Below are 15,178 nucleotides of genomic sequence, written 5' to 3'. Positions count from 1 at the left end.
GCGCGGCATTCTGGGAGCCGTAGTCTCGGCGCCCCTCCAGGCCACGTGGAGGAAGCGGCCGGGTCCGCGCATGCGCCTTTCAGCCGCGCTCGGGCTGCGCGTTGCCCTGGTGGGGAGTGCCGCGGAGACTTGTCACTCTGACCCTGGGATCCCTCCGAGCGTCTGGCAGGTAGGTCGTGAGAGGCTGGTGCTCCCAAGCCCTGCGTGTTTGGGGGAGCGTGTGTGGCGGGCCCTGGCGCGGCTCCCCTCCGCATCCTCTCTCCCTCGACTCTGCTCCTCTGACCTCGTCCTTCCTTGACTGTGCCCGGGGCCCCTCCACCCGGTGCCGCATCTCCCTCGACCCCTGAGCTCGAGCCCCCTGCGTCTGACATTTCCTTCCTTGCCCCGCCTGGCGGAGGCCGTCCTGGGAGTGGGCTTGTAACCCCTCTTCTGCCACCCTGGAGGAATAACATGGTCATTCAGGGGACCACGCTGAGATCTAGGCGTTCCCCCCTCCCATGTTCCCTTCCCTTCTCTTGGGCTTTACAAGGTCTCCTGTCTGAGCAGAGCCCTAGTGACTGCGATCTAGTTTCAAAAAGATAGCGATCTAGCTAATGACCCAGATCCCTTGTGAGTGTTCTGCTGTGTCAGAAGGGATGGTATTTGGCTAAATATATTGCGTATCTTGTTAATATGTGCATTATAGGCACGCTTCGCTTCGTTTATGCGTGCACGCATACATTCACAAGTATATATTGAGCCCCTACTTTGTGTAAGGCACTCTGCTAGGTGCTAGGAATGCAACAGTAAAAAAAGGTAAGTTCTCTGCCCTACCTGCTTCCAAGACGTAACTTAAGAAAATCTCCTTTATTCCCTCTCATTTTGTCCTACATAAGGCTAAGTTTTTCGCCTTCCTACTTCCAGCTCAAGAACCTTCAGATCTTTATCATTGATTTGGGGCTTCTTCTGGAATAAAGACCCTGCAGTCTGACCTCCCCCAATGCTTACTCTTATCATTTTCTCTACTCCCTCTTCCCACTCTAGTCTTCCAGAGTCCTCACTCCTGTATTCACACAGTAGATTCCTGAATATTCTTTCTTCTCTATCCAAATTCCAACCGAGATTCTATTTTCTCATTGACTTTTCCTGCTGATTCACGGTTTTTTCTTTCTCTTCTCCAGTTTCCTATTGAGCGATACTACAAAATTTAGTATTTTATGTGGTCACATTCTCTAATTGTTTTGTGTTTTTTATTTAATTAGTTAATTTTTTTTTAAAGAGACGAGGTCTTGCTATATTGCCCAGGCTGGTCTCCAGCTCCTGGGCTCAAGCATCCTTCCACCTTGGCCGCCCAAAGTGCTGAGATTACAGGCGTGAGCCGCTGCACCCAGCCCTGTTTTGTGTTTTAAGAATAGTGAAAAGAGCCGGCTTGGTGGCTCAGCCTGTAATCCCGCTTTGAGAGGCTGAGGTGAGTGGATTGCCTGAGCCCGCGGGCTCGAGACCTGCCTGGGCAACTTGGAGAGACCTCATCTCTACAATAAATCAAAAAATCAGCCGGGCGTGGTAGCGCATGCCTGTAATTCCGGCTACTCGGAAGGCGGAGGCGGAAGGATCGCCGGAGCCCAGCAGGTCGAGGCTCGGCCACTGCACTCCAGTCTGGGCGACAGAGTGAGACTCCAATTCAAAAAAAAAAAAAAGAATAGTGAAAAGAGGTTGAGTATGGTGGCCTCCAACTGTAATCCTAGCAGTTTGTGAGGTTGAGGCAGGAGGATCCTTTGAGACCAGTCTGGGTAACATAGTGAGACCCTGTCTCTCTAAAAAAAAAAGAAAATAGTGAAAAGGACCAAACTACCTGACTTGAATCTCATCATAGTCACACTGAGTGGCCAGGGGCAAAAGAGTTAATGACCGTTGTACAGGGCAGGGGTGAGGGAGCTTTCAGGACCCTTCGCCAGCTTTGATTGTGCCAGTGCCTTAATTAATTGTGTCACAGGCACTGGCACAATCATAGCTCACTGCAGCCTTGAACTCCTGGGCTTAGTGGATTCTCCCACCCCAGCCTCCTATTGATGGTGATCTCCTGGGTTCAAAATCTCTATTTCATAATATCATCTAGTTGTGGTGAAATAGAAATACATATTATTTTATTAAAATTACTTTTTTTGTATGAGTCAGAGTCTCACTCTGTCGCCCAGGCTGGAGTGTATTGGCACCCTCATGGCCACCATAGCCTTGATCTGCTGGGTTCAGGCGGTCCTTCCACCTCAGCTTCCCAAGTAGCTGGAACTACAGTCACATGGCTAATTTTTTTATTTATTGTGGAGATGAAGTCTCACCAAGAGCCTTGGCCGGTGTCAAGCCCCCAGGTTCAGGCTATCTTCTCATCTCTGCTTCTCAAAGTGTTGGGATTACAAATGTGAGGCCACCACGTCTGACCTAAAATTTTTAGTGTGTCTTTATGTTACAGATAGGACATAATTTAGGTATATATTGACAAAAGTTATGTATCTAGTAGGTTATATTAATTCAATATCAAAATAGAAAACAGGGCTGGGCACAGTAGCTCACACTTGTAATCCCAGCACTTTGGGAGACCTAGGAGGGCGAATTGCTTGAGCCCAGTAATTCAAGACCAGCCTAGGCAGTATAGCAAAACCTTGCCTTTACAACAAATCAAAAAATTAGCCAGGCATGGTGGTGTGTGCCTGTAGTCCCTCAGAAGGCTGAGGCAGAAGGATCACCTGAGCCCAGGAAGTTGAGCCATGATGGTGCCACTGCACTCTAGCCAGGGCAACAGAGTGAGAACCCAGCTCAAAACAACAACAACAAAAAATATTTAAAAAATAGAAAATAGATGTTTTAAACTGAGTCAGTAAAAAAAGGGGCTGCTGAATTTGAGAGTTGGAAACTATAGAGTAAATCAGTCAGGGATCATTAGGTTTTTGTTGTTTTTCATTTGTTTATTTAGAGATAGGGTCTCATTCTGTCTCCCAGGCTGGAGTGCAGGAGCACAATCATAGCTCACTGCAGCCTTGAACTCCTGGACTTAGTGGATCCTCCTGCCCCAGCCTCCTGAATAGCTGGAACTGTAGGCTCCTACCACCATGACCAGCCTATCCTTAACTTTAAATAGAAATCTTTACCTATTGTGATTATAAATTAAAGACATAGCTGGCCTCATCTCAATAGTAGATATGAAAGCATCAGTAATTCATGTTCAGTTTTTATAGAGCTTCTTCTTTTGGAATAGGGTGTTCTGTATTTCATTGATTCAGGTAGCTCTTATTTCACCTAAGGATCAAGATAAAATGTTTCAACTAATTTGTTTGTTTGTTTTTTTTTTTTTTACCTTGAATAGGGTCTCTTCCATCAATAGACTTATTTTTGAGTCACACACATTTTTTAGTCATGAAAGTTTTTTTTTGTTGTTGTTGTGTAGTCTCACTCTGTCATCTAGGCTTGAGGGCAGTGGCATGATCACAGCTCACTGCAGCCTCAATCTCCTGGGGTGATCCTTCTCTTCAGCTTCCTGAGTAGCTGGGACTAGAGGTGCACCACCATTTGATTTTTTTTGTAGAAATGAGGTCTTGCTTGTTGCCCAGGCTGGTCTTAAAATCCTTGACTCAAGCAGTCCTCTGCCTTTGCCTCCCAAAGTGCTGGGATTATAGGCGTGAGTTACCATGTCCCAGCTGTTTTTATTTTTGAATGGGCATGTTCTGTCCCTGTAAATTTTTTACTTTCTTTCCAGAAATGTCTAATGCAAAAGAAAGAAAACATGCTAAGAAAATGAGAAACCAGCCCACTAATGTGACTTTATCTTCTGGCTTTGCGGCTGATAGAGGCGGAAAGCACCACAATGGAGGTGGGAAACCTTTCCCAGCTCAAAAACATGGTAAGATATACACGATGCTCTCTCCACTCCCATTTTGAGCAAATTGCTTTTGCCAGCTCCTTTTGATGGTCTTTTATCTAAATTTTAAATAAGCTAAGTTAAAACAGATAAGGTAGACCCTCCTTGTTCTCAGACTTTCTGTTTGCAAATTTCTCTACCTGCTAAAGTTTATTTGTAACCTGTAGTGCTTTGGCCAACGTTCAGGCACAGAGCAGGGAAAATTTAGTGACCTGTATATACATTTCAACTGAGGTTCCCAGCCATCATGCAGAAATGGCTAGAGGGTAGAGGCAGAAGAGACAGTGTAGAACAGAGCAAGATGCTGCAGCTTAACTGGGAGTTGGATCTCAGCTGTCGGACGACGTTATGCAAGGCACTTAACACTTCTGAACTTCGTTTTCTCTTTTGAAAATAAAGAGTATAGAATCTACCAGGATGAGTTGGTTTTAGGATTCAAGATTATGCTCTGTATGAGACTGAGATATGTATATATCCTTCCCAGGAGGAGTGTTTCAGTATTTACTAATACAGTGTTCACTGTGACTTTATAGAACATAACTACTATGAATAATGAAAGTTGACTGTATATATTACAGCTGGTTATTTTATTTCTACCTTAAATCAATTATTACTAAATTATACTTATATATTTTCTAAAAGTCATATCTGCATTTAATTTGTATACTGATTTGAGAACCTTGTGAAGTGACAGGAAGGTGACACTTGCCTTACTGGGGTAGCAGTAGAAAATGCCACTTTATATTTTTATTTCTTTTGAGTTAGAATCTTACTCTGTCACACAGGCTGAAGTACAGTGGCATGCTCATGGCTACTGCAGCCTTAACCTGCTGGGCTCAGATAATCCTTCCACCCTAGCCTTCCAAGTAGCTGTAACTACAAGCACATACCACCATGCCCAGCTAATTTTTTATTTATTGTGGAGACAAAGTCTGGCCAAGTTGCCCATACTGCTTTTGAACCCCTGGGCTCAGGCAGACCTCTTACCTCGGCCTCCCAGAGTGCTGGGATTACAGGTGTGAGCCACCGCGTCCTTTGAAAATGCTGCTGTAGAAAGATAGCAAAAGCAGGTGGCCAAGAACATTTTTGGAGTGCTTTAAAAAACAGTGTTTGTTGGGTCTGATTAAGTAAGTTTTAGATTTAAATTCATAAGATCTTGATTCAGATCCACCAATTGATACTCTACCATGCCATGTGATGAGTCCTTCATTTAAACCTCACAATGTTCCAAGGTTATAGTGGCTCAATAATTAATACCACAATGGAAATAAGCAGGAACACTATGAAATTCTCTACAGATCGCTCCCTTTGTTCACAGGTACTTGACGTTATCTTAAAGTCAGTATGGTTTGAATGCCTAGACGTTTATATAGTGACTTTGCTTTTAATTCCTTCTTAATATAACACAGTGACTCAATTTTGGGTGAGACAGAGAATAAGAACAAAGGACTGAGCATACAAAATCATGCGGGTTGTAGTATTTCAGGGAGTATCATTTGGGCCACTGTAACAAAATACAGATTGAATATCCCTAATCCAAAAATCTGAAATGTGAAATGCTCCAAAATCCAAAACTTTGTGAGTGCCGAGATGACACCACAAGTAGAAAATTCCTCACCTGACCTTTTGTGATGAGTTGCATCAAAATGAAGGCATGCAACACACAATTTCTTTAGAATCCCCAAGGGAAAAAAGACCTTTTCACCCTCTTCCGGTATGACTTATCTTTTTTGTGCATGCCTAGATTTCCCCACCCAGGCACACCCACAAAGTGTGATAAAATGGTATATGTGCAGGCCAGAGATCTCAATGGTGCATATTTATAATTTTTATTTTACTTGTATTAACACTATTGCTGTCCTAGGGTACTTATTTCTTACTGTTTACTACTTTTGTGTCAATAAGTGTCAGAAAATGATTGCTTATCAGAAGCCTATAAATTCAGAGTCAGGAATGATGGTGATGCCAACCAACCAGAGATTGTCCACATGGGTGGCTGAGATAGTGACACTTTTGCTTTCTGATGGTTCAGTGAACATAAACTTTGTCTCATGAACAAAATTATTAAAACCATTGTATAAGATTACCTTCAGGCTATGTACATAAGGTATATGTAAAACAAATGAATTTGTGTTTAGACATAGGTTCCACCTCCAAAATGTCTCAAATGTGCAAATATTTCAAAATTCTAAAAAAATGGGAATCTGAAATATTTCTGGTCCCAAATATTTTGACTAAGGGATACTCAACCTGTACCATAATCTGGATCGCTTATAAATAACAAATTTATGTCTCACAGTTTTGGAGGCTGAAAAGTCCAAGATCCAGGACTCGGTGGGTTTGGTGTCTCACAAGGGCCAGCCTTCAGGTTCTTAGTTGACACCTTCTTGCTGTGTCCTCACATGGTGGAAGGAGCTTGGGTCTCTCTGGGGCCTCTTTTATAAGGACACTAATCCCATTCATGAGGGCTCTACTCTCTTGACTTAATCACCTCCCAAAGGCCTCACCTCCTAATACTGTCACCTTGGGGGTTAGGATTTCAACATATGAATTTGGGGCTAGATGTGGTGGCTCATGCCTGTAATCCCAGCACTTTGGGAGGCAGAGACGAAAGGGAACCCGAGGTTTGATAACATCCTGGGCAACCTGGGGAAGCCTCATTTCTACAGTAAGTAAAAAAATTAGCTGGGAATAGTGGCACATGCCTGTAGTCTCAGCTACTTGAGATGCTAAGGTAGAAGGATTACCTGAGCCCAGTAGGTTGAGGCTGCAGTAGCCATAAGCGTGAAACTACACTCCAGCCTGGGTGACAGAGTGAGACTCTTACTCGAAAAAAAAAAAAAAAGAATTTTGGGGAGGAGGGACACAAACACAGACCATGGCCAGGAGCTTAGATTTAAAATTCACGTTGCACTGTTATATGGCAAAAAATTTTCCTGGATCTGTTATATCCAAGGTTCTTTAAATGTCATGTGACATGATTCCCTAGTGTGCTACCTACTTACTAGCTTTGTGAACTTGGGCAAGTTAAATCACCTTTCTAACCAAGATTATTCTTTAAAAAGAGATAGTAATAGCCACCTTATTGGGTGGTTGTAGGGTTAGAAACCCGATCAGCATTGCCACCCAACAAATAATAGTTTTTAACTGTAATTTTTATCTAAGAGTGACATATTTCTTTTTGTTTTCTTTTTGGAAATATACCAGAGCTTCATTCTGGAACTTCACGACAGCGGCAAACCAAAATCACCCCCCATTCGCTGCCTGAGCCTGATGGGAATGAGCAGTCTTCCTCTAAAGTAATGTTCAGGAAAAAGGGAGGATGGAAGGCAGGTCCCGAGGGCACGGCTCAGGAGATTCCCAAGTATATAACCGGTATGTATTTGCAAAGAAGTGAAGTTTGATTGTATTATGAGCTCTTTGTTTCTAGTATAGCCATGTATGCCAACAAATGACCTTCTTCAGTATCTTGACTCTGCCTCCCCCACCTGTCTCCTCTCCTTCTTCTGCTTCAGACCTGGACTTTGGCCATAGCTACCTTGAGTCTGATGGCTCGCCCTTCATTACTTTCTCTCCCTTTCTCTTAGCAATCTTACAAGTCTCTGTTCCCCTTTGTTCTAACCCTCCACTCCTTTTAAATGTTTTGCCCACATTCAGCACAGCATTCTTCAAAGATGAAATAAAATGGAATAAACTCTTTTTTTTTTTTTTTCCGAGTTAGAGTCTCACTCTGTCACCCAGACTGGAGTGCAGTGGTGCACTCCTGGCCACCGCAGCCTCGACTTCCTGGGCTCTGGCGGTCCTTCCGCCTCAGCCTTCCAAGTAGCTGGAACTACAGGCACACTATCACGTCCGACTCATTTTTGATTTATTGTAGAGGTCAGGTTTCACCCTCAGGCTCAGGCAATCCACTCGCCTCAGTCTCCCAAAGTGCTGGTATTACAGGCAGAGCCACCGAGCCTGGCCTGTAATAAACTCTTAATGGCAACCAAGACCTTTATTTAAAGGGCCTGTCTTCAGGCCTTTTCTGGCATCAAACCTGCATTCACCACTCCTCAGTGGCATTCACTACTATATGCCCACTATATATTCCCATTATAGTAAACCCTGTATTCCTTGTACATACCTTGCATATGCCTTCTGGTCTCTCTCTCTTTTTTTCTTTTTTTACTTTATTTATTTATTGAGTCACAATTTCACTCTGTTACCCAGACTGGAGTGCAGTGGCACGCTCACGGCCACTGGCAGCCTCGACCTGCTGGGCTCAGGTGATCCTTCCACCTCAGCCTTCCATTTTGGTCCCTTTTTATGCTTTGGCCATAGCTACCTTGGGCCTGATGGCTCGCCCTTCGTTAGTTTTGCTCCCTTTCACTTATCAGTTTACAAGTCACTCACATTTCCCCAGCACTCTCTTTTAAAAAAAGTCTATTTTTCAATAAAGAAAACTAATAATATTGGTTATATATTTGGAAAAAGCAGAAAACATTTAGAAAAAGACGGCTTGAAGTTAAAAATCACTGCTAAGATTTTGTTTTTTGTTTTCCTTTGTGAGTGTTGCACTTAAAATGGTTGTGATTATCTGCATGTAAATATACTGCATGTGTTAGATACATGTGAATGCCTGTTTTTAAAAAACTTTTTGCAAAAACTTTTAAAGGTCTTTTTTTCTGATTAGAAGAGCAAAGCTGAACGCTTGTAGAAAATTTTAAAAACAGTAAGTGTTGAAGAATAATCTCACAATGGTATCTCACACAGGAATAGCTACCACCAGTGTTCATCTAATAGGATCCTAGGTTGGTGGGTGATTTGTAAGTTCATGTACTTCAAATCTGTCTTAACTCTTGTTTGTTTGTTTTTTAGCTTTATTATAAAGATGTGGGGTACAAGTAAGGGTTAGGTACCCAAGTAATGTATGTGCAGGTGAAGTTTGGGCTTCCAACTGGTCCTCACTTCTCCTGGTTTAGGATCAGGTACCCTTTGTGTTGTTACGTATCTCCCTCCCTCCCCCCAATCCCTGGCCATGTAGTGTGACTGCCAATCCCTTCCTTGTGCTTTTGTGATTAATGTTCAGGTCCTATTTATGAATGAGAACATGTGGTATTGGGATCTTTGTTTCTGTGATAGATTGCTAAGAATAATTCTCTCCAATTCCATCCAATTTGCTGAGAAGTCCATAGTTTTGTCCTTCTTTATGGCTGCATAATATTCCTGTCTTCCTACTAAATACCAGAAAAAGTATTGATTCATGACTCTTTAGTGATACCCTCATTTCCTTCAACAGCTTCTACTTTTGCTCAAGCACGAGCTGCTGAGATCAGTGCTATGTTAAAAGCCGTGACTCAGAAGTCTTCTAATTCGCTGGTTTTCCAGACATTGCCACGGCACATGCGACGTAGAGCCATGAGCCACAATGTCAAACGCCTTCCAAGACGGTTACAGGAGATTGCCCAGAAAGAGGTAGGCGCTTCACTTGGTGTCAGTGTTTAGGTTTGTAGTTCCTACAAGAAATTGAGAAGTATTGACTTAATGGAATTTATTAAAATGAAAACTAGAAAACAACATGCCTATTATAGCATGCTTTTGGGGGCATATTTTTTGATTTAATCATCATCCAGCCATCCCCACTCCACCAAGCCAAATTAGCAGACAGTTGTATATTATAGCTGCCTTGAAATGTGGCATTTGGAGCCTCTCTGTTTTAAGGGTGTTGAATAGTCCCAGATTTAAAGTAAAATCCTGACCATCTTATCAGACAAGTGGTTTTGGATCTGTGTTTTGGGGGTGCGGTTGGCATGAGACAGTAATACAAAAAAAGCGGCATCGTGCTTGGCATTCGCCTTTTGACTTTTTTTGAAGTTGAAAACTTGAACTTGATAAGTTTTGTACATGTCTAATTGTGTTTTGGCTTCACCGGCATTCTTGATTTGAACAGTCTTAAGATAACCATGTCTTTACTAATTAACTCTAAATTTATTTATTGAGTGTCCTTCTATATCCTGGTATGCTGGTGGTGGTGTTAGAATTCAACAAGATAAAGTCCTGATCTTTAAGGACTCACAAACTTACGGAGAAGGATTTTTTTTTCCACAAAGGTTTAGCTTAGCTATGGAAGAGATTATGAGTGAAAACTGTCTCGGTGAGGTAGCTCATGCTGTAATACCAACATTTTGAGAGGCTGAGGTGAGAGATTGCTTGAGTCTAGGAGTTCAAGGCCAGCCTAATAACATAGTGAGATCCTGTCTCTGCAAAAAAAAAAAACAAAACCAAAAAGCAAGTGAAAACTAACCAGGAATTTTGTATTTTCTAGACTTAATGTAAGGTCTATTTCCCAGTGATGGCACTTAGCATTTGCTGTCTGTAGCCCACCTGAAATGAAAGTGTGTTTTTTCCACACTTTTGTATTTTTAGTCTTGTTTTTGGTTTTGGTTACAATCTTACAGGTTAAAACAGCAACAATCTTATAGGTTAAAACAGCAACAACAAGAAGTTAGCAGTTGATTTATTCTCTCTTGCTGTCTAATATTAATAGCCACATTAAGCTTGTGTTGCTGTGTTGAACATTTTGTGAGTATTCTAATCTTCATAGTTCAAGAAGTTGCCCAGTTAGTGAGAGATAAAATTGTGCTACCTTCCAAGATTTTTCTAGTTCTAAAATCTTGATTCTTTCCATTGTCTCCCTTCTTTACTTACACTGGAGAAATCACCAAGTTAAAAAATTAAGAAAGGCTGATGTGGTGACTCACCCCTGTAATCCCAGCACTTTGGGAGGCAGAGACGAGAGGATTGCCTGAGCCCAGGGGTTCAAGAACAGCTTGGGCAACTTGGCAAGACCTGTCTCTACAGTAAACTAAAAAATTAGGCCGGGTTTGGTGACTCAGCCTGTAATTCCAGCACTGTGGGAGGCCAAGGTGAGCGAATTTCCTGAGCCCACAGGCAAATTGGTGAGTCCTTGTCACTACAGTAAATAAAAAATTAGCCTGGCGTGGTAGCACACACCTGTAGTTCTAACTACTTGGAAAACTGAGGCAGAAGGATCACCAGCACCCAGCAGGTCGACGCTGGGGTAGCCGTGAGTGTGCCACTGCACTCCAGCCTGGGCGACAGAATGAGACTCCAACTCAAAAACAAAACATTAAAAAATTAGTCTGGCATGGCAGTGCACTCATGTAATTCCAGCTACTTGGAAGTGTGAATGCTGAGGCGGAAGGATTGCTGAGCCCAGCAGGTCGAGGCTGCAGTAGCCATGATCATACCATTGCACTCTGGCTTGGGCAACAGAGTGAGACTCTGATTCAAAAAACAAATTAAAAAAAAATCAAGCAAACAAATGGAGTCTATACTTAATCCAAAGTTAATTGTTTGAATTCCTAACAGTTAACTTTGTTTTGAGATTCTTACAAGCCAGCATCTGCTTCTCTTCTTGAAATTACAGGCCGAGAAAGCTGTCCATCAGAAAAAAGAACATTCAAAAAATAAATGCCATAAAGCTCGGAGATGTCACATAAACCGGATGTTAGAATTTAACCGCAGACAGAGGAAGAACATATGGTTGGAAACTCACATCTGGCACGCCAAGCGGTTTCACATGGTCAAGAGGTGGGGCTACTGCCTCGGGGAGAGGCCGACCGTCAAGAGCCACAGAGCCTGCTATCGAGCCATGACGCACCGGTGCCTTCTGCAGGTGTGCTTCGCCAGCGATGGGCTTGCTTTCTACTTGTTTAGTTTACTCTTTACTTTTGTTTCCCACACAGACTGGTAGAATAGCTCATGCTATGCCAGAGCCCTGTTGGTGAGGTTATTCCTTTAAGAAGTCATTACTGAGCATGGGGCCCTTTGCTAGATGCTGGAGATGAGGCAGCCAGAAGTTAGTGGGGGAGACTGACATGTGTCAAGTGATTAGCCAGGTGGATGATGGTAAGGGAGGAGCTTACAGAGGCTGAGTGTTTTGAACAGAGTAGCTGGAATGTCATGTTGGAGCTGGGCTCTCAGGGTTCAGAAGAGAGAAGAGTCGGGGAGGCAGAAGGAAGCCAGATGAGGGTGAAGAACTGAAGTAAACCCGGTGTGACAGATGGAGGGCATGAGAGCAAGGCTAACATCAGGGTGAGATCAGGCTGGAGAAGTAAGTGGGAGCCAGATCATGCAGCTCATGTTTGAGATTCATTCAGTGTAGACTAATCTAGTTGTCATTGATCACCAACAGATATTAAATGTTCTGAGCAGTGTTCAAAATGTTGGTCCAGGTGTTTATGATTCAGTTGGATACTGGAAAGGCTGTTTTACATTTTAAATGCTTTGAGAGGACAGTTTGTTTTAGAGTCTCTTAATAGTGTTGGTCTGATTGTCCCCTCCCCCTAATAGCTAGTTCAGTTGCTTTTTATTTCTTCCAGTGCATATTTAGAAATTTGCTCTTTGCAGAAGGGTGTATCGTTTAATGGCAAGATGGACCTGGCCAAACTTTGAAAGCCTTTGGTCTTGGTATCCTCTGATACCTCTTGAGAGTAATGTGGCAGAATAATCAATATAAGAACCTTTTTAAAAATAATTGTAACTGGGCATGGCGGCTCACGCCTGTAATCCCAGCACTTTGGGAGGCTGAGACAAGAGGATGACTTGAGCTTAGGCGTTTGAGACTAACCTGGGCAACACAGTATACTTCATCTCTACCAAAGATAAACAAATTAGCCCATCATGGTGGTGCATTCCTGTAGTCCCAGCTACTTGAGAGACTGAGGTGGAAGAATCACCTGAGCCCAGGAGGTTGAGGCTGCGGTTAACTGTGATCGTACCACTCCAACCTGGGCAACAGTGAGACACCGAGTCAAAAAAAAAAAAAAAAATTTTACATAACCTAAAATTTTACGATTTAACCATTTTAAGTATGTTTATGTTGTGCAACCGTCACTACCATCCATCTCCAAAACCTTTTCATCTTCCTAAACTGAAACGCTATACCTGTTAAACACTAACTTCACATTTCTCCCATTTCTCCCTTCCCAGTTCTTGGCAACCACCATCCTACTTTGTCTTTTAATTTGACTCTTACAGGTACTTTATATTTACAGAAGCATATAACATTGTCCTTTTGTAACTGGCTCTTTTCACCTAGCATAATATCCTCAAGGTAATCCATGTTGTAGTGTGCATAAGAATTTCCCTCCTTTTTAAAGCTGAGTAATATTCCTTTGTAGATGTATATCACGTCTTGTTTATCCATTATTTGGTTTGCTTCCCCTTTTGGCTATTGTGAATAATGCTGTTGCGAACAGGGATAATCAAATATCACTAGAGTCCCTGCTTTCAGTTCTTCTGAATGTATCCTCAGAAGTAGAACTGCTGGATCACGTGGCAATTCTATGTTTAATTTTTTAAGATACTGCCTTACAATTTTTTATAGCAGCTGCACCATCTCCACCAGCAATGCACAAGTGTTTCAGTTTCTCCACAGCCTCGTCAATACTTGTTATTTTTTGATAATGGCCATTCTAATAAGTGTTAAGTGAATATAAGTAACTTTTAAGAGCCTTTAATTTGAGAACTCAGCAGCAGAAATCATAGACTATAGTTAAATTCCTCACATACACTGAGGAAGCTGAGTTCTAGAGAGTTGAAGTGACTTGTGCAGGGTCACTTGTTGGTAGCCTAGTTGGCGCGTGGGCAACTGAGTTTCCTGGCCTGGTGCTTTTTCCACTAATGAGTTACTTCTCATTTTGGGCAGGATTTTTGCTGAAGTTGTCAGTTTTTTTTTTTTGAGTTGGAGTCACTCTGTCACTCAGGCTGCAGTGCAGTGGCATTCTCACGGCCACCCCAGTGATGACCCGCTGGGCTCAGGCAATCCTTCTGCCTCAGTCTTCCAAGCAGCTGGAACTACAGGCGTGTACTACCATGTCCAGCTAATTTTTTGATTTATTGTAGAGATGAGGTCTCGCCAAGTTTCCCAGGTTGTTCTCAAACCCAGGGACTCAGGTAATCACCTCACGTTGGCCTCCCAAAGTGCTGGGAGTATAGGCTTGAGCCACTGTGCCTGGCCTTTTTGTTGTTGTTGTTGTTTTTAACATTTGGTCTGCCCTAAATAGTAAAAGTAATAGTTACTTATACATATATACTTAATATATGCTTGATACTGTTTTAAATGCTTTACATGTGTTTACTCATTTAATCTTTATAACAGTACAAGGTAAGTAGTTGCAATTTTACAAATTCCTATTTTGCAGATGAGGAAACTGATGTACAGAGATGTTAGGTAATTTACTACAACCATACAGCCTATCAGTGGTGAAGTTGAAATTTGAGCCCAGGTTGCCTTACTGCAAGGGTTCTATGCTCTTTTTTTTTTTTGAGACAGATTCTCACTCTGTCACCTAGGCTGGAGTGCGGTGGTGCAATCCTGGCTCACTGCAGCCTTTACCTCCTGGGCTCAGACAATTCTCCTGCCTCAGCCTTCCAAGTAACTGGGACTGCAGGCATGTACCACCACACCCAGCTAATTAAAAAGAATTTTTTTTTGTTGAGCCGAGGTCTTGCTGTGTAGCCCAGGCTGGTCTCAATCTCCTGTGCTTGAGCAATCCTCCTGCCTTGGCCTCCCAGAGTGTTGGGATTACAGGCATGAACCACTGTGCCTGGCTGGTTCTATGCTCCTAACCATTATTATTCTCTGCTGTCACCCAGTTTGGCCTCTGACAGCTGAGAACCAGTTGCTGTTGGTGGGAAGGTTTCTGTGTGAGTGATCAAACTGAGTGATGTGAGTTTGTCAGACTCATAGCTATAATTTGCCATTTAGTTCCCATTGCTGAGTGTATGAATTTGCTTAAAGGTGCTATGACAGAGGGGTTGGTGTAGGGATCAGTGAGCCTGATCAAGTGCTGGCTTCTCCATTTATTGACTATATGGGGGGGGTCCCCAGAAAAAACCCAGATTATATTTTTGGAGGGCTGTCGGTGACCAGCACTGACCAAGGGTGGGTTAGGACCCACACCAGAGAATCTGGACGGCGAGAAGAGACTACTCGGAGGCAGTTCTTCTGGGAACAGTCTGATCAGGACTGAAGCCAAATTTTATTCGGACTCCTTCCAACTTATATACCATTTTCTATACCCTCCAGCAGTGTGATAATCACTTACTGGGGGCGTACAAGTTCCGTGCTTTACAAACTATGCATCACAAGACCACCACGAGATCTGCAATTTCCAAGCAAACAATTCGAATTCCATGATACCTGCTGTGCTTACATTAAAGTCACAGGTGCACAATTTTCAATACCAATCGTTCAAAGTGTTTTCCATATTGTTCAAT

At 42.8% G+C, this 15,178-nt stretch overlaps 1 protein-coding gene across 1 annotated transcript in view; it reads left to right on the top strand.

Annotated features, from left to right (window-relative positions):
- Window positions 1–70: 70 nt before the first annotated feature.
- Window positions 71–15,178, top strand: part of POP1 (POP1 homolog, ribonuclease P/MRP subunit) — a 40,534-nt gene continuing 25,426 nt past the window's right edge. The window contains exons 1-5 of the mRNA XM_008057656.1: window positions 71–169; window positions 3,728–3,871; window positions 7,097–7,264; window positions 9,171–9,346; window positions 11,322–11,570. Of these exons, the coding sequence (XP_008055847.1) occupies window positions 3,730–3,871; window positions 7,097–7,264; window positions 9,171–9,346; window positions 11,322–11,570 (735 nt within the window). The 5' untranslated portion in view covers window positions 71–169; window positions 3,728–3,729. The remainder of the gene's footprint in view (window positions 170–3,727; window positions 3,872–7,096; window positions 7,265–9,170; window positions 9,347–11,321; window positions 11,571–15,178) is intronic.

This window comes from Carlito syrichta, unplaced genomic scaffold (genome assembly GCF_000164805.1).
Source record: "Carlito syrichta isolate Samal-C Ts95f unplaced genomic scaffold, Tarsius_syrichta-2.0.1 Scaffold303102, whole genome shotgun sequence".
NCBI classification, from domain to species: Eukaryota; Metazoa; Chordata; class Mammalia; order Primates; family Tarsiidae; genus Carlito; species Carlito syrichta.
Note: the sequence above shows the minus strand (reverse complement) of the source record. Positions and strands in the feature narration are given on the sequence as shown.